Source organism: Paroedura picta, chromosome 9 (assembly GCF_049243985.1).
Source record: "Paroedura picta isolate Pp20150507F chromosome 9, Ppicta_v3.0, whole genome shotgun sequence".
Taxonomy (NCBI): Eukaryota; Metazoa; Chordata; class Lepidosauria; order Squamata; family Gekkonidae; genus Paroedura; species Paroedura picta.
In genome coordinates this window covers 34180609-34203187 of record NC_135377.1, presented here as the reverse complement: position 1 = coordinate 34203187, position 22579 = coordinate 34180609, and the positions used below count along the sequence as shown (strand labels likewise).

The following is a 22579-nucleotide window of genomic DNA, read 5'->3' as shown; positions in this document are numbered from 1 at the left end:
AGCGGAGGTGGGGGGAAGAGCGGAAGGTCAGGGCGCCGTGGAGCGGAAGTGGGAGCCGGAGCGCGTCCGCCATTGTGGGAAAGCGGAGCCCGGAGCAGGGGAGGGGAGCTGTGCTGTGTCCAGCGGGCGGTACTCGGAGGCACCGACCAGGCCGAGAGCGCGGAGACAATCAAGGGGAGGCGGCGAAGGCGGCCGAAAGAAGCGAAGGAGGAGGCCCAGGCGGAGCGGGGTGAGGGGATCGCGGCTCCCCGTAAAGAATGTCAGCCACCAGCGTCGACCAGGTACCGTCTGGGCCTCGCCCGCGCGGCGCCCCGTAGTCGCTCTCGCCTTCCGCCTCCCTTCCGCCGGGCATAGCGGGGATCGGTGCCCGCTACATCCGAGGCCGTGGGACTCCTCCCCGCTCCCAGCACCGCCCCCTCCGCGAGCCTGGAGGCCGCTAAGCCCCAGCCTGGGGCCTTCCCGCAGCGGCCGGGCCGCGGGCGCTCACAAGCAGGGCCTCCTGCTGCTGCCTCCTGCCTCTGTCTCCCTCCCCCAGCGCCTCGGCCTCCAGCCCCCCACGGGCATCGCCACGTTATCTCCCGAAAGATCTCCGCTTCATCTTCGGCTCGAGGTTTTCGTGCCTTACTCCTCGCCCAGTCACCACTTTCCTTCTTTAGTTCTGCCACGGCTTCCCGCGCCCCTTTGCAGCCATTTTTCGTCCCCTTCCCCTATAGGTAGTATCTTTTAAAAAACGTGGGATTTTTTTAAATTACCCAGATTTGTATGCATATTCTTGGTGTTTTCATGCTTCTGAATCTGGTGCCTGGTTACTTTTCCCGCTCCCTCCACCGTATTTTCTCATCCCTTGTATCTCTCCGAGAGAGCGTGCACAGCCTCACCCTGCTGGGCTTCTCCTTTTCGTTGTGTGTGCTCTCTGATAATGGAGGGCTGGAATGAACTCAGAAATAAATGCGTGGACTTTCATTATGCAAGCTCCAGTCTTCATTGATACATTAACCGATCATTATCACTTCTTCTAATCATAATCTTTGTTTGGGCCTTAACATTGACTACTGAGTCTCCTTTATTCTGCTGGGAATAAAGTGATCATGTCTAATTTTGAAAAAATCCTTTACAAAGCCAAGTTTGGTGTGAAAGAAAGGGGAAGTGAGGAGACATGGTAATGGAGGGAGGAATTTTTTGGGGGGGAGGGAAATCTTTAATCTTAACCCCAATGCAAGCTTATTTTGATGGGACTATGCCATTGTTTACTTTTAATATGGTTAAGTGGACTTGCAGTAGTTTTAATGGCTTTCTCGTTTGCATAAGTGACAGGACTTGAAGTATGGAGTACTGTTGTGCCTCTTTGTTAAGTTCTTGCTCTTTTTTACCAACAGCTTCTTTGAACTGATAGATATTATTTTTCAACTGAGCTTTTAGTGAAGTGAATACATTTGGTTTGTGAGGTAGACAGTATGTATAAATACAAACAGCTCTTCTTTGAAAGGCTGCATGAACATAAAATATTATATGATTTATGTTTTTGTTATTTTTCTGTAAATCAATAACATGTAAGTGGTTTCTAACTTTTATGGTAATGAGCATTCCAAGCAACACTGGCTAACTTGGTTAAGCAATTTAGCGTAAGTTTATAAAATGAGCCATTTTACCGCTGTTTTGGTTGCAGTGTATTTATAACTATAATATAAATAGTGAATGTTTGATGCATAGAAAAAGCATTTATGTTTGATTTTTCTGTTTTTTTCTTTGTTACTAACAGAGACCTAAAGGACAGGGAAATAAAGGTAAGTTAATTTTTGTTGTTGTTTAGGTTCCCAGTAATGAAAAGACTGAACCTACAATTACTCTGAAATGGGGAGGGTTTTTAAACTGTTGCTGTTGGAAGCAGCCCCCTTTTCTGATAACTTATACTGTTATAGTGATTTGTTTCATTATTCATCAGTGTAAAAGACAGTGAATCATCTGCCCATTGCTATAAATTGGAATTTCCCATCCATTTTAGTATGTTACATCACCTTGATCGTTCTGATCAAAGGAAGCATGAGTAATCAAATGATACAGCCCCTTCTTTAGTGGAATGTTGGTCAAGCATATTAAAAATCCAGTATGCTTTGCTACAGTAGGATAAAGTAAAAGTCAGTTTATCTTTTTTCATTTAAGTAATTTTCCAGCTTATAATTCAGTAGTTTACTCTTTTCCTTATAACTACTTTGCTCTTCTTTATCTTGCTTTGTTATAGCCAGCCTCCATGTTTTTCTGTCCAATTACATTCAATATAGAGTCTCTTTTAGACTACAGAATTCAAGCAAGGGAGAGGGCTGCATCAAAAATCAGTGGTAACGCATTTTTGTGGATATATCCCAACATTCCTTCCCTCAAGTAGTCACTGCTAACAGCAGCACCAGTGCAACAGGAAGATCCAGGGTAGTATGTCATTTGGCCAATCAATTTAAGTATTTACTTTATAAATTGTTTAACACTCAGCATGAGTGAAATTAACTTTTAAAATGTGTAATGATTTAGTGATTTTAAAGTGTTAGATAAGGTTACAGTAAATGAGAATGATTCAGTGGCTTTTTTTAACTCCAATATCAGCCAACTATTAAAGAATTTAAAATAAAAATAAAGTAGCAATTTTTAAAACCCCAAAAAAACTTCTAGAGGAGCATGTAGTTACAGCAGATGGCCAGTAGGAGAAGCCATATTATTATGTTGATTTTACTCTGTTATGGGGTAGGGGTGAGGAAGCTTTACTCCTGCTCATTGCTAACAAGTGATAGAAAAGAAACTTCCCACAGTGGCATTCTTGTTATATGAATTACTTGGTAGTAAAGATGGTTAGTTCGCACTGCATGACCAATCAGTTCATTGTCATATAGATAGAGCTGACAAAAGGTTACTGCTATACTATTTTGTTGCAGTAATTCAGAAAGCTCAAGCTCCAGATAAGTATATTTGATCTGAAGGGTTCCATTTTATTTATGCAGGAGGGTTGTTGATTTCTACCAGTTCTCCGTTCTTGCTGTAGAACTTCTCATAGCTATGCTATTCTTGTGGATCTTTTCACTACAACTACAGAATGGGGGGTTTGGAGAGTCCTTAGCAGTCTCCTGTTAGGTGGGGAAATTTCACTGAGCTGGTGATGATTTGAATCCATCCCATAGAAAGTACCATCAATTTTTGTTTCTGAAGGATAGGTAATGTTTTTGTTGAGAGCATTGTAAGAATAGTTTGCCAGTTAGCCAGAGCCCCAAATTGATAAGAGGCAAAAATCATACCATGAGAATTTGAGTCCTTTTCAGGCAGGAAAAAGAGAGAGTAAGAGAGAGACTGATTGTCATAAAGAAGAATGTGTTTCTTACAGCATGCTTTTCCAACCAGTTTGCTTGTAATGGTAAATTATTGACAATGCATTATAAAGTGTGGAATGTGCTTATGCTATTGTAGTATAATTAGCTATGAGGAAGAGATAAGAACCTGTATTTGTGGAAGTGATTGATAAAACAGCTAACTGGTATCCATTGATTGAACATCATATCACAATGTTTCTTTCTAGTATGAGTTTTCTGAAACACTGGCCGTTATACACCAATGCTCATTGCAGCACCATTTTACAATGAGAACATTTTAATACATGTAATTTTCTAAAGAGCAGCTGTTTGCAGGAAAGACACATAATTGACTTTCTTATCTGTGTAATATTTGTATCTGCTAATTTTCTAATATCAATAAGAGAATGCTGACCACAGTTTTCTCTTGGCTGAAATATTTAACTACTAGCAATGCATCACACACCCCTCGCCTTGAGGTATTTCTTCTCAGGTGCGTTTGTTTATCTGAACAGACTAATAATTATTATGTATTAATTGTCTATATTGTCCTCTCATATGGTTCAAACAATAAGTTAAAACCAACAAACCAATAATAACATTCAGTCTAAAACATAGTAAGAATATGAGCTTGAAATATTAAATAATTGAGCTTTAAATATTCAGAACTTGCATTGTACTGGCTGATAACTGTTGCTGGCTATTGAGATTATCATTCTTCTTAAAGCATGATTTTGAATCTGTAGCAGAGTCACTAATATGTGACTCCATCATTTTTTCAAGCTATGCTTGAACTGCAATCTTAAGAATACTTTCTTGGAAATAAGGACCCATTGACTATAAAATGACTTACTTCCAAGGAGACCAATTTAGGATTCTTTCTTTGGTTTGATTTCAAATATACTTTCAGCTGAACTAAAGGAGGAAGGATTCTGCGGAGACTTCTGAGTTAATGGGTTTCAAAAACTTAAAATGTGTTCTCCCCCCCCCCCCATTTCATCCTATGGTGATCTTGCCCTCACAATTTGTATTAAAAGGGTCAAGCAACAACTATAAAAAAAGAAAATATTATAGTGTGCACATCTATAATTAAAGACATTTAAAGGTCTGGATGTCAGACTACATTTACAAACATATATAGGGCCATGGATCATGATATCTGTATCCACATAACTTTGATCTGATATGGAATTTCCAATAGCTCTGAATGTGTATAACGTAAACTAGTAGATAGATAATACTTTTTTCTTTTTATTTGCGGCATTCCCACCCAGATGCTTCTGTATAATTATTAAACTGAGAAAAAAAGACAAAATCACATTCTCATATTCTGTTCTTGAAATAGTACATAAAAGGCTTTAGACGGAAATAAAATGATTTATTTAATATTTACTATGACAATTTGGGTTTGCCCTTGTGGAATTAGGTGTAGGATGTATGAGTTGATAATAAACCCAAGGTAACTTTGTATCCCCCCCCAATAAATTGTTGCCAGCAAATAAATATTTCTGCAATTCAACAAGGTCTGAAACACTCTAGCATGGGTTTCTGAGTTTCACTGATACATAAAGTTTCGAAGGGAAGAACATACAACCAAGTTCCGCAAATCCTCCTTCATACACCGACCAGGAATCACTGCTTGTTTCTTGAAGCTATTTCCTTTCCGGGCAGGAATTATTTCTCTTTATATTATACTAGACTAGAAGCTCTTTCCAGTGCTTGGCTTGAATCAGGATCCTTCTTGATCCTCTCACTTTCTTTGTCTCCTTGCAGTGAGTTAGTGTTTAGCTGTTTCTTCAACTGTCATTCCTCAACTGATTCTGTCAACAAAATTCCATTTGAACAGCCTGTCACTCAAAAGTTCTCAGACTCCCTTAGCCATTGATCCTTGACAGTCCATCACACATCACTTGCCTCTGCTTCAAGGTTTTCAGTTCAGAATGCATTGTACAAGTAAAGTACATTTTCATTTGCTTATTTGACATATAGTTTGTTTTTTTAAAAACAACAAACCTTTGCACTGGAAAATCATATATCTCCCTGTGAATTTTGTAACACTTCCGAAGTGTTTGGCTGGTCCATCTTCTTCCCTTAGAGCAGAAAACAACAGTAAAGAATGATTTGGAAATGACATCAGATGGTGTGCAGAATGGTAGAAACAAGATCATATCTCTCTCCTCACCAAGGCAAAACATAGACTGTTAGAAGCAAGAGAATTTTATCAAGAGATGCTGGGGATAAATTTTGATGATATAAACTATTTTTCAGTGAAATTCTGCTAGCTGTTGCATAAAACAAGATTTCATAAGGAGTTCTTATAAGTTTTTAATGTTTAAAGCTATCTTGCTCAAATCTCTGTGTCTTTGTCTAGTTCCAGCCTTCTTCAGAGGCTTTCTAAAAATCTTCAAATTTTTCTCTTACTGTAGCAAGTAGAAGCTTCTGAAAATGAAAGCAGAAGTACATGTCCATAGAAGACCATTAAGTGTGTGGCTGAACTGATAAGCCTTTTGTTTGCTGGAATGTAGGTCTCTGTGAAAAATTTAGAGCTGAATCTGGCAAAGGTTATGTGTTATTTTCTTTTTCTAAATTTTATTAAAACCTGAAAAACAGAAAATACAATATAAACTTCAGTGTTAGAAGCTTGGACTTGCTGAAAATCTTGTGTAGTGCATGAGGCAGATACTTTTTCTCTGAGCATAATAAAACATGCCTGTGACTACAGAGTTAATTGGGCTACTTTTCACAATTTATTTAATGTGAATGATGAATGTTGATGGAGCTGAAGGTAAGACTTTTAATATTGAGACTTTTAGTGACTCTGTTGAGTGACTTTCACAAAATTGTCACTATTTTCTTGCTTTTTCTTTGTTTTCATTGGCACATTTCCCTGAAATGAAACTTTTAAAGTTTTTCTGTTTTTCTTGACTGATTAAAATTCAAATGTGTTTCCCTTAACCTCTGATAGGTTAGTTCTTGTAGTGTGACTCTGAAGTTTAAGAAGGATTATTCATCCCTGCCACCAGCATAAAAAATGTTGCTTTGGAGCAGTTAGATCCCCTCTTGGGTTCAGCTTGTATAACATTAGAGGAATAACAAGCATGCATGTATTCTGACAGATTAAGTGGCAGGTTGTCATGGTTGACTGCATTGCACCTGTATATATCCACAGATGTATGCTTACATAAAAAAATAGCATTACTCTTGTAGATGAAAACAAACAGGTAAACTATGAGGTTACAGCTCTATTATTCTATGATACTATTGTTATATGGAGTATGGTGAAACCCCATTGCTGACCATATAAACAGCCTACATTTACATACTATAGGAAAAGCAAGTCATATAGTGTTATGTAGGTTCTAGGCTGGGTATGCATTTAGATCTTGAACTCCAAAGCTGTGGGCCATTCACCATGCTTACATTCCTGAGAACATGAGATTGTTGCAGTATTGTGATGAAGTTTGTAAACGTTCTCTTGTAATTTGGCCATGTTCCCTTTGTGGTTTTCTTGGTTGAAACTTGCTTAACTGACTTGAAGTTTGTTGTTCTTGTTTTAACTGAAAATGATAAACTATTAATGTAAACTACCTTGAACCACCCAGAAATGTGCGGTACAAATGTTTTAATAAATTAAAATAAACCGTATTGTCCTACAAAAACAGGTGTAGTGGCATTTACATTGTATATAGCTACTTTGTGTATAATAATTAGAATACTTAGTAAATTGATTCCTCCAAAACTTAATTTCATTGTTCATGCAATACAGTATTTTAAAACAGCATCTTTTACTGAGCTGCATGAAAGTGAGCACATTTGTTAAACTACTCTTTTATAGAGATGTAACTTTAGAGGGGGGTGTTCTCCATGGGGGGCAAGAATGCCATTTTTTGATAAAATGGAAATTTATAAAATCTATACCTTTGTATTGCTTTAACATTCCTTCTGCAGACAGCCAGTAACAGTGCTGAATTTTTCCAGCTTGTGTCTTTAGAGTTGCAGGAAAAATTGCTATGAAAGACTTACACTGACAAGTAATGCCAGCTTGACTCTAATTGCAAAGGGTTTTCATGTGACTAGCTGAAGTTATTTGAACAGAACAAATTAATGTAATATTTCTGGTTCCATATAGATCAGTTGGACATGTACTTTCTTTTGTGTTTATTGGAAGGCTGGTAAAACAGTTGTCCATTCTACCGTATGGTATGTGCAAACATCTCATAGATTTTTTCTATTGCCTGTATTCTTAACATTTTCTCTTGTACAATTACATAGTTCAGGTTTTTAGGTATTCTTATATTAGCTGCCAACAGATTGTCTGTGGTATTTTCTGAGCTCTAGAATATCTGTACTGTTTTTAGAATAAATTCTTGTGAAATGTGTATGTTCAAATCTTAAGCTTTTAAAACTAAGATTAAGGATAGCACTTCTGAAAAGTGTCTAATTTAAATTATGTTTCAGTTTCAGTGCAGAACGGTTCGATTCATCAAAAGGATGCAGTAAATGATGATGATTTTGAGCCATATCTAAGTAGCCAGACAAATCAGGTGAGTTAAAAGAGCATTTCCAAAATCTTAAACTACATTTGTTTTTTGTTTAACCTTATAAGCAATTATATGAACTTGTTTTCTGAAGTAAAGCGTCAAACAAAGCTCTACTAACAATTGTAAACATTCACTGTATGCATCTACTGAATAACTTTTTCAAAGAGGTTCTTTTCCTTAAGTTCTTAATGTTAGAGATAAGTTAATATAGATTGTATCCAGCTTGCAGCAGGAATTGATTGAATTGATATCTCACAGCCTGTTCTTAAAACCTTGCCTGGGTTTAACAGAATGCTTTATATTGTTGTGGGTGAGCTCTTATCATTTGGCCTGATTCCGCCTTTGCTGCATCCTTTCTGCCTCCTTCACTGCAGTGTATTTGTTCTTGAGGGTCTTCTAACCATCAGAAAGAACTTCGTGGTCAAGCAGCTGAAGACAAGGGCAAACCCAAATTGTCATAGTAAATATTTATCTTGGAAATTAGCGAAAATTAGTACTTAGCAATCTTTGCAAAATTTTATTCTTCTACCAGAGCTAAAAGGTAGCAAAATTAAGTCTGCATATAAACAAGCAATACCAACACACACTTATTTTTATGTCCTGGAACAAAACATCCTGAGGCAAAATGATAAATAATATCCAGCCAGCATTTTTGCTCCATCTTGGCCCGTTCCTTTCCTTATTATAAGCTCTATTTCATGTGGTTTTTGTCTGCAGATATCTCCAATCCCTTTTTGGTGCTCAAAAGGAATCCCTTCCCTTTTCCTCAGCAGAAAAAGTAATTGGATCCAGCCTTTGTGCTTTCACTGAGAATTGCCTAGAGGCATTGCAATGAAATGCTGAAACTACTAAGTATCACAATAACATTTCTAGGCACTATGGTGACCTAGCATCTGGGATTTTTCAAGCCCTGTGGTAGCAGTCCTGGAAAGCAGTAGCTGCAGAATAGTTACAGAATTTCTAAGCATAAGATGCTGAAGTGTGCTAGGAAAACCTGTAAATCGAGGCTTGGATCCTCCAGAAGTTTTTCACGGGCAGAAGGAATTTTTGTCCACTAAGAACAGAAGCGAGGTCAGGTTTGCCCTGACGGGACAATTGGCAAATACTGCTGCACATATATATGGATGAAGTCTTTGGTGGAGCCAGTCCAAAGCATATACATTAGTATTGATAGGATTAGTATGTTGAGATGAAAGGGGCTTAGTCTGGTGAAGAAAACTAAGGATTGGTGGGTAGAGAAATCATTTCTCTTTCACAAAAAAATGGCTTCCATTTGCACAACCATAAGGACCATTCCCACTGTCTTTCAAGTTGTGCAAGCAAAAGCCATCTGCAGTGATGAAAAGGCGATCCATTAATGACATCTGCTCCAGGTAGAAATGCTAAAATACTCTCTCAGTAATGGGAGCAAATGCCTTGGGAAAGAAGATAAGGATAAGGAATTATTGCTAAAATTTTAAAGTGTTGTAAGCCACTGTAAGGACTTTTGTTGAAAAAAGCACTTGGTTTTTCTATAAGGAACACATTGGCATAGGAGAAGTATGGATAACAAACAAGGATTAGCATTAATTCCTTAAGTGCCAGCAACAGAAGTGTATCTCACAAACCATCTGTCCATAGTTGCAATTGCATTCATTTGATAGAACTAATGCTTGCCTTCTAATTTCTCATGACCATTAGCTTATGGCAGAAGCCATAACATTTTCCAGTTGGGGTTCAAAGTAAAGTTATAGGGTTTTTTTTACCCAATAACTCTGGCAGCTTGCTGTTCTCCACTCTTTTTGAATCTCTACACACTTGCTTTCCTTCTACTTTGTGTGGTGGTGGTGGGGATACTTGTTTGCTAATGATATATGTGTAGAGATGCAGTAACAATATTGTTTTTAAAAAAATAGAAAGTCCTGGAGGTTGTTCTTGACAAGACAATGTATTTATGCAGTATATACTTTTCCTATCAAATCTAAAGTGTTACTAATGATTTAATGCAAAGCATATCATTTATAACATAGTTTATAAAATTTGGCATATTCCTTATTGTTATGTAAGTAATGGTCACAGGTTTCCATGGGAATTAATGAAGATCTAATATGACTAAAGTAAAATACCATTTAATTCTATTTAAACTATAAAACACTGAAATGGGTAAGTATAAGAGAAGGCAACTAAGCTGTAAGTACAGTGTAGCAGGATGTCTCTAGTCTTGTTTGTGTTTGCAAAAATCATGAAGTATACTTCTCTCTTGAGCTCAGACTCCGTGTAATAGGATTGTCATCATTTAGCAGGATTTATTGCTTTTTTTTTTGAAGGAAAAAACTTTTCACGTTTTTTAAAAATAAAATATTCAAAATGCACTTTCTTCTGTTACTTCCCATTCTGTTGGGTCCTTCTTCTCCAAAGGGAATAGGGTGCCTTTCCCCTTTATTCTTGGAACTGAATAGAGTAGGCCTGGTTGATTTGATGATAATTTGGGTAAATGAAGTCCACAAGAATTACTAGCTTTCCTGTACAAACATGCAAATCTGCAGTATTCATTTCTGGTATAAAGTTTGAAAGAGGAAACAACGCACTCCCTTTAATTTACAAAAACCTATGTACCTGCTTATGTGGAGGTGACTTCTTATTTTCTGTAGGTGATCACAGGAGAGGTAATTACCAGAGTTGTCAATAGCAAATCTGCCTTCCACAATTCCATTGGTGACTTAACAGGAAATACAAGTTATTGCCAGTGGCCATGATGCATACAACAGAGGCAAGTTGCTAAGGGGAATATTTGCCCATTTACACACTGTACAGTTGGTCTGTATTATCAGATCTCATAACATGTATCATTTGTTTAAAGTTGGAGAAAGGAAGGGAAGCCAGGGGAGACAACTGCAGACTTTATAGTATTATTTGCTTTCAAAGCACTTAATTCCAATAATTTAATTGAAAAGTTGCATTCCAGTTTAAATCCAGTGGTCTTTATTAGATCAGCTGTCCTCTTAACCGTTGTTGTCTGTGTTGCCTTTAAGATAGCAGTCATGTTTCTATTTCAGCTCTTTACGTCAAGACCAGATTTTTCTTTTAGAAAGCTAACCTTCAGAAATTAACTTAATATTAGATGTTTACCTATGATGTTTTTAGTACAAATTATTAGATGTTTAAATATAGAATTATAAGCAAATTAAGAAAGTAGATGAAGCACCAAATTTTATTTCTCTGATACTGATTTTTTGTTCTACTGCAGAGTAATAGCTATCCACCAATGTCAGACCCATATATGCCTAGTTATTATGCACCATCCATTGGATTTCCATACTCTCTGGGTGAAGCAGCTTGGTCTACAGCAGGAGATCCTCCAATGCCATACTTGACAACTTACGGACAGATGAGCAATGGTGAACACCACTACATCCCTGATGGTGTGTTTAGTCAACCTGGGGCTTTAGGAAATACCCCTCCGTTCCTTGGTCAACATGGATTTAATTTTTTTCCTGGGAATGCAGATTTCTCTACGTGGGGGACAAGTGGATCTCAGGGGCAATCAACCCAAAGCTCTGCTTATAGCAGCAGCTATGGCTACCCACCTAGCTCCCTTGGCAGAGCTATAGCCGATGGACAGGCTGGATTTGGCAATGATACCTTAAGTAAGGTGCCTGGTATTAGCAGCATTGAGCAAGGTATGACTGGACTGAAAATTGGCGGTGATATGACAGTTGCGGTAACAAAAACTGTTGGTTCAGCTTTGAGCAGTGCAGGAATGACAAGCATTGCAGCAAATAGTGTGCCTGCAGTTAGCAGTTCAGCACCTAAACCCACCTCTTGGGCTGCCATCGCAAGAAAGCCAGCTAAGCCTCAGCCAAAACTTAAGCCGAAAGGTAATGTGGGAATTGGGGGGCCTGCTGTCCCACCACCCCCTATAAAACACAACATGAATATTGGAACTTGGGATGACAAAGGGTCTGTAGTCAAAGCTCCCCCAACCCAGCCGGTACTGCCTCCTCAGACTATAATTCAGCAGCCTCAGCCATTAATTCAGCCACCACCAATGGTGCAAAGCCAACTGCCTCCACAGCAGCCGCAGCAGCAACAAGGACCTCAGCAACAGGCCCAGCCACATCAGCTACAGCAACAACAGCTGCAGAATCGCTGGGTAGCTCCTCGCAATAGGGGTGTAGGCTTCAATCAGAGCAATGGAGCTGGCAATGAAAACTATGGTATAGGTGTTATACCAGTTAGCTCTTCACCTTCTGGTGTAGAAGTGCACCCAGTATTGGAGAAACTAAAGGCCATAAATAATTATAATCCCAAAGACTTTGACTGGAACCTGAAGAACGGTCGTGTGTTTATAATCAAAAGTTATTCAGAGGACGATATACATCGTTCCATTAAGTATTCAATCTGGTGTAGTACTGAACATGGTAATAAGCGCTTGGATGCTGCGTACCGTTCGCTGAATGGAAAAGGCCCACTCTATTTACTTTTCAGTGTGAATGGCAGTGGACACTTCTGTGGAGTGGCTGAGATGAAGTCTGTGGTGGACTACAACGCATATGCTGGTGTCTGGTCTCAGGATAAATGGAAGGGGAAGTTTGATGTTAAATGGATCTTTGTTAAAGACGTTCCGAACAACCAGCTGCGGCACATTCGCTTGGAAAACAATGACAACAAACCAGTTACCAATTCGAGGGACACTCAAGAAGTACCCCTAGAAAAAGCCAAGCAAGTGCTTAAAATAATTGCTACTTTCAAGCATACCACCTCAATCTTTGATGACTTTGCACATTATGAGAAGCGTCAAGAGGAGGAGGAAGCCATGCGTAGGGTAAGGACCAAAAGTTACATTCTGTCTTTTATGTTTTGAGTGCTCAGCATTTGAAAGTATACCTTACCATGACCATTTACTGTAACAAACCTTTGAAATCCTCATATAGTGGGAAGAATCTGAAAAACTGTTCCAGTGCAGTTGCTGCTTTTGTGACATAATGGGTTTGAATCCATAAGCGCATAGTCTTTGGAAGTGGTTCTCCAATTCTGGGTCTTGGGATCTAACCCACAATTTCTTTAAAAACTTGACTGTAAAAAAGAGATATTAATAGTGATGCTAGCTCTCTGCTTCTTTTGCCCATGGAAGCAGAACAGCCAGTTAAATAAACCCAGTCGAATGCCTTGGTATTCAAGACATGGAGCATTACAGGATAGGGGATGAGCATGAGCCAGTTCACAAGCCAGAATTTGACATGATCTCGAGCTCGTTTGGTGCCCTCAAACCTATGTCTGGGATATGTGTCTTCCCTGAACATTTACTGTACCTAACCTGAGAAGGGCAGATTCACCTGTCAGCTGCTAGGTTTAAATTGCTTCAAGTAATTTAAAGCATAACTGTGAAATAGCTGCGAAGACTACCTTTGAACCAATATCTTGTTTGAGACTTTGACCTTTAGGATTATATTAGATCATTTAAAGAGAGAGATGGCTGATATATTCCATGAGTAATATTGCTGCAGTCTTGTCCTAACACAGGGTGCTGGGATGATATGGGAGGCAGTGAATCTAAACAGGGTGGTTGTTGAATCTCATTTCTCCCTAAGACCCAGCTAGTCGCTGGTAGTCTGCTTGTTGGCAAGGGCAACTCATAGTGTAAATCAGGGATTCCCAACCAGATTCCCATGGACTCACGGAAGTCTGTAGGAACTCTGGAGTGGGTCTGCAGCCTTTTCCCTCTCTCCTTAATGGATTCTGCCACAAGTTGTGGAACTGGCTACTTCCACTGCTCTCCTCCAGAACATGAGTGAATTCTCTTGTGTGCTTGAGATGGGGCAGAAGCTGCCCACCTACTCCCACCTTAAACCCCACCTCCTCTCCCCTCCCCCCCGTCCACCTTGATTCTGCCTGTTTAACACAGATGGTGATGTCACTTCTGGAATTGTGGCAGGGAGCTGACACCACTTCCTGGGTTCCTTGAAGCCTGAAAATTATTTCAAGAGCTCCTTCCATGGGCAAAAGGTTGAAAATGGCTGGTGTTAGGTACTTAGACTGCAATATAGCTCAATAATGGAGTTGTTGCTGTTTGCAATCCAATTTTTGAAGAGACTACAAGTAAAAATTTTATATAATCAAGGGATGAGTACTTTTTTCTCCTGTGTCTTGAAGAATAAATTTGGTGAAAAAAAGAAAACACATTTAAGTGTGCATATCTACATTTAAGACCACACTTTTGTTTTAACATTTTGCATGCTGTTCATTTGGAAGCAGTCATTAAAATGCATATTCTTACAAGCCTATCAAAATAAAGGTTTTCCCCTTCTCTCAGCAGCCCCCTTTGATTCACAGAAAGTTTCAGGGCCCAGGGGGCAGAAAGTCATACAACTTTATTGGCTGTACTGAGGAGAAAGAACCTAGTGACAGTTTGTGTTCATGTCTGTGAAAAGCACTCATGGTGAAACAATCAGGAGGGATGATTTTATCATCTCTGCAGCCCCCTGGTCCCGGGTAGCTTGTCTGGTCTCCCAATATCTGCTTTCATTGGATTGAAAGGTGCTGTAGGGAGAAGGACTGTTTAGAAGAATTTCTGCTTCTGCAATTCCCTTGTATGTTAGCCCCCAACTTGTAGATCTGTAGGAAATAGAAACAATTATCTGGAGCTGTTACTCATTCATACATTTGTGCGTGATAGGAGCAGGTTGGAAGATATACTAATGATATATTATACCCAGTGAGTCTTAAAGCTCATTCCACCAGGATGGGGCCAGGGCTGAAAAAGCCTGGGACCACCAGTAAATTCATACCCGCAGAGTGAAGAGCCCTGCAGGGGGCATAATCAGATAAGCGGTCCCGCAGATAAAGAAGACCCAGGCCGCGTATAGCCTTAAAGGTTAAAACCAAAACCTTAAACTCGATCAGGAAGCATACTGGTAACCAATGCAGATGGTGTAGCACCAGCTGATTATGGGCCCTCCACTATGTTCCAATGAGGACCCTTGCAGCCGTGTTTTGTACCAGCTGAAATTTCTGGGTCAAAGCCAAGGGTAGGCTCTGTGCAGAGCGAGTTACAGTAGTCTAGTCTGGAAGTGACCGTTGCATGGATTACTGTCGCCAAGTGTTTGGAGGGCAGGTAGGGCGCTAGAAATTACTTAGTGCGGTGGTCCCCAACCCCCGGTCTAGGGACCGGTACCAGGCCTTGGCTCCTCCTCCCCGGCTGCTGCCTCGGGTCACCTTTGGTGCTCTCTGGGGGCCACTGTGGCTGGAGCTCCCCCTCGGTGTGGCACTGTGCAGCTGCTGCTGGCAGCACCCCCAGCGGGCAGTGGGAAATCAGGGGCACTGGCAGGAAAGCAAGTGCAGCAGGTGCTGGCAACGCCCCCCTCCAGCGAGCGGCAGGAAGTCAGGGGCACTGGCAGGAAAGCAAGTGGAGCAGGGGCTCAGGCAGCAGCGATGTCCCTTGGCAAAAGACTATCCCCCCGGCCTCAGTAAAATTGTCAAGCATTGATCGGACCCTGGTGATAAAAAGATTGGGGACCACTGACTTAGTGGATTTTGATTAAAAGGGTGTTATACAGATGTCCACTGGACTAGTCAGTGTCACTAGAATTAGATTTATTTAACTCGAAGACCTCGATTTGGCAAGCTAGGTGAACAAACAATATTCAGTCTGGGCCTTGGATACAAATACAGAAACCAGCTGTATAAAGATCAAAGATGCTATCCTTTTGACTAAGTTGTCATTTCTATTTTCACTTCCCATGGAAAGGCCTTCAGACTGCAGCTGTGCCTGTGCAGCTTTTTTGAGCTGAATGAGTTTTGCAGTATTGGAAGAAACAAAAAAGCTAGTAATCTGTATAAGGGCCTTAATCATGGTCTGTAAACAAGCTGTAATAATTTGGATCCTCCAGCAGTGATAACAATAAAGATTTGAAACCAAACTGGATTGTATTTTCACACTTGTGGCATGGTATGCTGAATTCATTTGTAGACCTTGCCATCCAGAGATGGGCCCATTATGCATGGCCGCCGAAACGGCGATTTCGGGTCACATGGAAAACGCGGAGGGGGAAGACGCGACGCATACCGGTTATACACGGGGCGGGGCGCGACGGCGGCAAAACCCAGAGTAACCGATTATGCACGCGCCGATCCGGGCGCCGCTTCTGGTTGCGCCCCGCTCACCCGGAAGCTGCGCTTTCTTCCGCGTTTCACTGACGCGGTTTTTTCGGTGGCATGCACCGAAGCTGCAGCCGGTTGCAGCCGGCTCCGTGCGTTATCCGTGATTTTAGTCGCCGCCATTCCACCCCGAATGTGCGCTAAAACCCCCGTGCATAATGGGTCATGCATGCTCATGTTATCAAAACCACTTGTCAGCCTTGATTTGCGATGCCGTTAAGACCATATCTTTGTCTTTAAATAAGGTTAGCTTCAGTTACTTCAACTAGCCTAAATTTTCATATACCAAATTACTATAACTAGATTGTAGGACTTGTTTGATAATGTGTTGTATTTACTCTTGAAAATATTTTGCTTTTCAGTAGAGCAAATCATGACATCTTTCTGCAGCTCTAAAGTTAGGGAAATAACCTTAAAAATGAAATACGATATTTTGCTTCTAAGCTTAATATTAATTCTGCATAATAATCATAATAGGACCCTTATAGTGATGGAGCCTTTCACTTATACAAGGACGAAAGTACCTTGCGTTGAAGGAAGGATGGTGACGTTATTGAACCCAAATCATTATATCTAACCAGATGTAAAAAAAACTCCTACAACTGTTTCTGTGGGATAGGATTTTGTTCCCTTATTCTCCCTAAGAGTTTCATTTCAAATTAATGTGTTACAATTGCCTGTGATTAGAATAAGCATTTTACAATTATGGGGAAAGATATTGAAAAAATAAAGTATCTTACAAATGTGAAAATAAGTGAAGTAAATCATGTGATCTACCCTCAGTTTGCCTAGAGAGGGCGGAATAAAAGTTTAAATACTAAATAAATAATAAATATCTTAACATTTATGGTAAGAATGATTGGCATACCATAGAAATACCTGTTGATTAGTTTCTGTCAGACTCCCCCCCCCCCCTACATGTTGTCTTTTGGCTGCAGAAGCTTGTGCCAAGTTGCTCTCAAAGCCTTTTAAATTCAATTATATTGTGCAGTAGTTCTGGTGCTTATCCGTTAAGTGTACAGACTACAGAGTACTGTCTTATTCTCTAGATAGAGTGTCCAACGTCTATCTTTTTGGCCAAGAATGAACTTGTCCCATGTACCATTCCTGAATTAACTCTGCTTCAGTTCATGCAGAATTTTAAATATTCACATTCTGCTTCCAATTTGCACTTGCTGTTGTAAGGGGATAAATTTGAAACCCTAACTCAACAGGGCCAGGCCCATCAGCATCCACCAAGCAGTCGGCATCCATCAGACTTACTCAGCCCTGGCTGCTTGCTACTGTTCAGTGTCACACAAAAGCTCATGTGGTGTAGGGGTTAAAGTTTCAGAACTCAGCTTTGAATCCCAGTGCTGCCATAGAACCTTGCTGGGTGTTCTTAGGCCAGTCAAACACTCCCAGCCTTACCTATCTCCCAGGGTTGTTTTGAGGATAAAATAGAGGCAAGAAAAGTAATGTAAGCTGTTCTTGGAAGAAAATAATAAATGAAGTAAATAGATAATATAGATCAAGAAAGGTAAGTTGTTTGGGTGGGAAGGTGAAAAGAGCAGGGGACAGTGAGGATATGAGGACTGTCAGGAGGAAGGAAAGAGGAAATGATGTGTGGAAGAGAAAAGATACATTGTAAAGTGAGGGAGCCTCTTCCAAGACCATGCAGGTTCACTGCTATGAAATTGGGCTCAGGTGGCAGCCGACACTATGCAGTTAAAGCATAATTATTCTAGATAGAGGCTGCAAGGGGATGGGAAGAAAGGAAAATTGAAGGCAGAGTAAAGTATGTTGGCTTGTAGGTGGGAAGGAAAGAAAAAAGTGGGAAAAGGGAAAGGCTGTGGGGGCTTTCAGGTAAGGGAACAAGGGGAGAAGGAAATTAGATATTTACCCACTAGTCCCTATGAGTCCCCCACTTATTTTTCCTGAAGTCCATGTGAAAGCTCCTTTTTGTAACTTCAGCACTGGATGTAGAAGTTTGAACATTAGGAGAAGAAAAATTGGGAAGGAATAAAAGAAAAGATTCAAGCATTCACTTGCCATACAAACCCTCAATGTTAGACTTCTGTTGGTTCATGAAAACTTTAAACATGAAGGTTTGAGTAATCATTGATTTAGGAATATGAAACCTAACACTACATTTACTATTTGCTCCTGGCCCCAGTCTGGTGGACTCCCAGAAGAGCTAAGGACCCTGACGGAACTTTCAGTGTTCTGCAGGGCCTATAAGACCGAGTTCTTGCACCAGGTGTTTGGTTGAGGCTCGGCTAGGAGGAACTGCTCTCTCCCTGTGCAGGCCCGTAAAAGCTTCCAGGACATATCACTGAGGGATGTGCGACTGTTGGATGTGGGGGCTGGGGATGGTAACGGTCTAGTGGCCCATCCTGCTGTTGTACTTTTACCGCCATCTTGGATTTCATTGGAATTTTACTATTTTATGGGATTTCAGATTCATGTAAACTGCCATGAGCCAGTTTTCTTGGAGTGGCGGCCTAAGAATTCAAAAATAAATTAATAAATAATAAATACATAAATACTTTGCAATATGGACAAATACAGTGACCTGTGAATGGACTTTTAATTGTGTTCAAGGCAGAGTGGGTAAGATTTACTAAAACTTTTCTGCTTCAAAAAACAAACCCTGAGGTCTCTTTTAACAAAGTGACAAACGCAAAGACTGAGCAGCAATATGTTACCAGTCAGTTAATACAGAGAACTATTTTAGGTTATCAGGAGTTTGGTGTTTCAATACTTTTCTGAGACATTGTGTGTGCAAATGAAGTTCGTTGCATGGTACACATAATGAATCATTTCACATGGAGACATATCCATGTAGAACAGTAGAAGCTGACATTTACTTTAATTTAATCCCAAGGTAGCATAAAACCTACATTAAAACACCAGTTCTGAAAATTTACATCTTATGAATTGTCCTGTAGTATAGTGCATTTCTGTAGAAAAGCATGTTGCTAAGCTACAAAGAGTCTGAAGTGCCACTGATGACTAGATATGTCAGAGGAAGTTTTTCCATGTTTTTTTGCACAGTAGCAAGCTTTTGTCACTCACTGTTTTTGGTTGTATAACTAGAACTTATCCTTGTGCCATTTGTTCTGTCATGTGAGCTCTTGTTCTATGTAGCTGAGTGACTTAAACACTAGTGTGATACAGACCTTTACAAGAGTGAGACCAAGTGCAATTATGGAAGCAACTGTTATCTTGCTAAGTCCAGTGAATGGTATTTAATTACTTCTAGAGTTCTTGAGAAGATTTTGAAAATGGGCTTTTTGCTCAGCTAATACTGTGATACCTCCTAACTGCTTTCTGAAATATTTATAGTTGAACAGCTGCTGTACTCCGTTACCCAGAGCAGAAGTATTTTATGACAATGCTGTACTAATTTTCCTTTCTTCTGTTCTACAGGAGAGAAATAGAAACAAACAATAACTATATGGCGACGGTCCTGCTAGAATTACAACACTAATGATGTAGACTCTGGAAATGCCTAATATGTCTAAGAAGACGTTATTAAAGCTTTGTCCTGCTTAAGGTGACATCTTTGAACACTTTAACACAAAATTGACTCTTCTTGTAATGGTTCTCATCAGTGCATCTGCTCTTATACTCTCTCACCAAACACACTTGAGAACTGTAACTTCGTCAAGCACTTTCTGTCCTGAAGCTTTTACCAGTATCTGCTGTCTTTTGTAATTATGCATCCTAGCTAAGGCACAGGAGATGGAACGAATGCAAGGATTCATTAACTCTTTGAATTTGTTGAATACTAACAATTAACCATCATAAGTGGTTCAATGATGTGAGATTCACATTGCTTCAACTTATTTTTCTTTGATGTAGTTTTTTAATTGTCAGTTTTTAGCTATTCAACAGAATAAAAGCAAAATCATGCCATATTTAGTCCTGGAGTAAAACTCAAGTCTAAATGTTCATGTGAAAATTATTGTAGTAAACTTTTAATATGGCAAAGCAACTTTGAGCTGCAGTTTAGCCAAATGAAATATAACATGAAATTATATTAGAATGACATTTCCCTTGTTTCAAACTGTTTGGTGTAGAGAATATTAATATATGCAGCTTGGTGGGCCGCACCAGTTAATGCACACTTCCTTATTTTTTTCCTGTAACATGTATACCGAAAAAAGTGCATTTGTCTGAGGAACTGTTTGTTTGCTACCACTCAATCTCAGTTTTGAGTACATGTACCTCAGTCTAAATCAGACTTTTTATGACCTTTATAACTACATTTAAAATCTTTAATTCCTATTTCTGGGTGTTTGCAAGCCTGAAAAGATTGCTATCATGGAAGTGAAAATTTACTCCTCTAGGTGATTCACTAGCTAAATAAACATAATTCTTGTTTAGCAAGAATATACTCTGTTTCTCAGATTTTGTTTGTTCCCAGCTCTGATTAATAGTCTGGTATTCTTTCATTTCCAAATTCTTTGGGAAATAAATGCGTATCCATGGTTTCAGTTTGTATACTCATGGCTGTGTTTACATGTTATCTGTTAGTGCTATATAATAAAAGCCTAGGTACCATATTCACCTGAATATTTTCTATCCTACTTTTTAAATTAACTTATCTAAAAACTTTCTCTCACAGCTGCATGAAATACTGCATTGAAAGCCAGTTTGTAACAGTCTGTTAAAAAGCTGTATTTAGCTGCATACTGAACCACCTTTTATTGGGATCTTCCCAGAAGAGAGACTACAAGGCACTGTTGTATGAATGCTTAGTGTCTCTGTCAAGCAAATGTTTACATCATGTGTGGCATCTTCTATTTGTGAAAAGTATCTATTTTTAGAGGTCAGATGCCTTAGGTTTAATTTTGTTATATATTTTCCTGTACTCTACATTCAAGAGTTTCAGCAAGATAACAACAACTTTGACAAAGTGTGTGTAGTCAGTTTGCCATTAATTTTGGAAGTACCTCCATTTGTATTTGCTTGGATTCAAAAGTTTCCTTGTGCAAGTGGAAGATACTTTGGGAAAGGGGGAGACTTCCACGATTTCTGCAGATCTCCCCTTCCCATTGCATTCCATTCCATACTGAATCAAGAGCTTTCCAAAGCTGTGGGGATTTCAAGAGATAGTGTTCTGCTAGCAGAATTCTGCATGCAGGCCGAAATCCTTTGTGAACTCCCAAGTTTTTGGGTTTATGTCTTCACTTAATTGGCTGCCTTTTTGTATGTTCAAGCAAATTTCCTTTGTGTTCTGTGAGATCTGTTCACAAGAAAACATCTTTAGGATGCTTGGATGTTAAATACAGTTAAATACAGTTCCAAAGCAAAGTATTTTCTAAGATCCAGTGAAGAAACGAAAAACTAAATGCTAAGGAGAATTGATAGAAAACTGCATGTATTATCTCCCTTCTGATTTTTCACAAGGCTATGAGGCACTGGAATTTTTCTGTCATTGTTGAGCAGCCCAGAACTTAGTTTTAATGACTGAGTTGTAGCATCCATGTTGGATACCTGTTTTTAATGCACTTTTATGGTAATTTATTTGCTATATTTTTAGACCAAAAAAGTCCCCCCAAATTGTGACAATATCAAGGGCTGATGCTACTTGAACAAAAACATACCATGTGGCGATATGGGAACATGTTCGTGATTATGTACGCTCTACTTTAGTATTTCTGTCTAGGAAATGGAAGTTTAATCCAAAGCAGGTATGATCAGAATAGTACATACCCAGTGGACTTTGCTGTGTTCTTTTCACTGGATCTGCCTCAAAAGCTGCTGTTGAGGAGCAGGATATGTGGAAGCTCTTCTCTGGAATGACGGGGCTGCATTTGGGAAGAACATCTGGGGAAGGAAGAATGTTCTGTGGTCCTAAGAAGCCTTTTGGGCCCAAGCCCTGGAATATAACATGACCAACTCTATTATTGAATCATGCATTTGTTTCTGGAGCATGCAAAATATTAGAAAGATTGTAACTTGCACATGTTGAGAATATATTCAGATGGGGGTATTTGGAACCCTACATAGTGCTCTTATTGGGCATCCATTGGGCACAGAGTAACATTTCATTATATTTGAAGGAAAATGAGTATTATTATGCAAGGAGATCTCTACTTGTAGTTCATTTGTACCAAGCACTTTTCACAGCAGTCTTCTTTGGTCCCCCAAAAGGGTTTACCGGGAATCCATAGACTTCTCTGAGCAAAAAGTTATCTGATTCTCGGGGCCCGGTGAGAAAAAGAATGGAAAGCATCCTATTCAGTTTTGCCAGATTCTACCTGATCAGGGCATGCTGCACTTGTGGTATGGCTTTTTGCTTGGAGTTTCTCCAACTTAGCAATGCCTTGGGTGGATGGAAGGAGGTGTCAAGGGGATGTTGAGGGAAAGGGAAGGTAGACAACATGTACTCCACAGATACAGGAGTGGAGCTGATTTTGTTCTTTACCAAAGGTCCCTCCAGATCAGTAAGAAAACTCCACTATGGGGGAAAAAAACTACTTACAATTTCAGTTTAATGCAATATTGATGACATTTTAAAATATTTTCCTGGAGTCATGTGGTCTCCTATGGTAGCCCCTAAAAAGTCACCTGAAGATTTTG

At 39.6% G+C, this 22579-nt stretch overlaps 1 protein-coding gene across 4 annotated transcripts; it reads left to right on the top strand.

Moving 5' to 3' along the window:
* The first annotated feature begins 60 nt into the window (after positions 1–60).
* Positions 61–20566, top strand: YTHDF3 (YTH N6-methyladenosine RNA binding protein F3). 4 transcript variants are annotated; one of them, XM_077352300.1, is made up of 7 exons: positions 162–281; positions 1760–1784; positions 5756–5850; positions 7788–7873; positions 10501–10619; positions 11097–12674; positions 19418–20566. In XM_077352300.1, exons 5-7 carry the CDS (start codon positions 10602–10604, stop codon positions 19439–19441), a joined length of 1620 nt encoding a protein of 539 aa, XP_077208415.1. In that variant the 5' UTR covers positions 162–281; positions 1760–1784; positions 5756–5850; positions 7788–7873; positions 10501–10601; the 3' UTR covers positions 19442–20566. The 4 variants fall into 4 exon arrangements, with proteins under 4 accessions (XP_077208414.1, XP_077208415.1, XP_077208417.1 ...); XM_077352302.1 differs by lacking the exon at positions 10501–10619; XM_077352299.1 differs by lacking the exons at positions 5756–5850; positions 10501–10619 and having other exon boundaries at positions 61–281.
* Positions 20567–22579: the final 2013 nt, after the last annotated feature.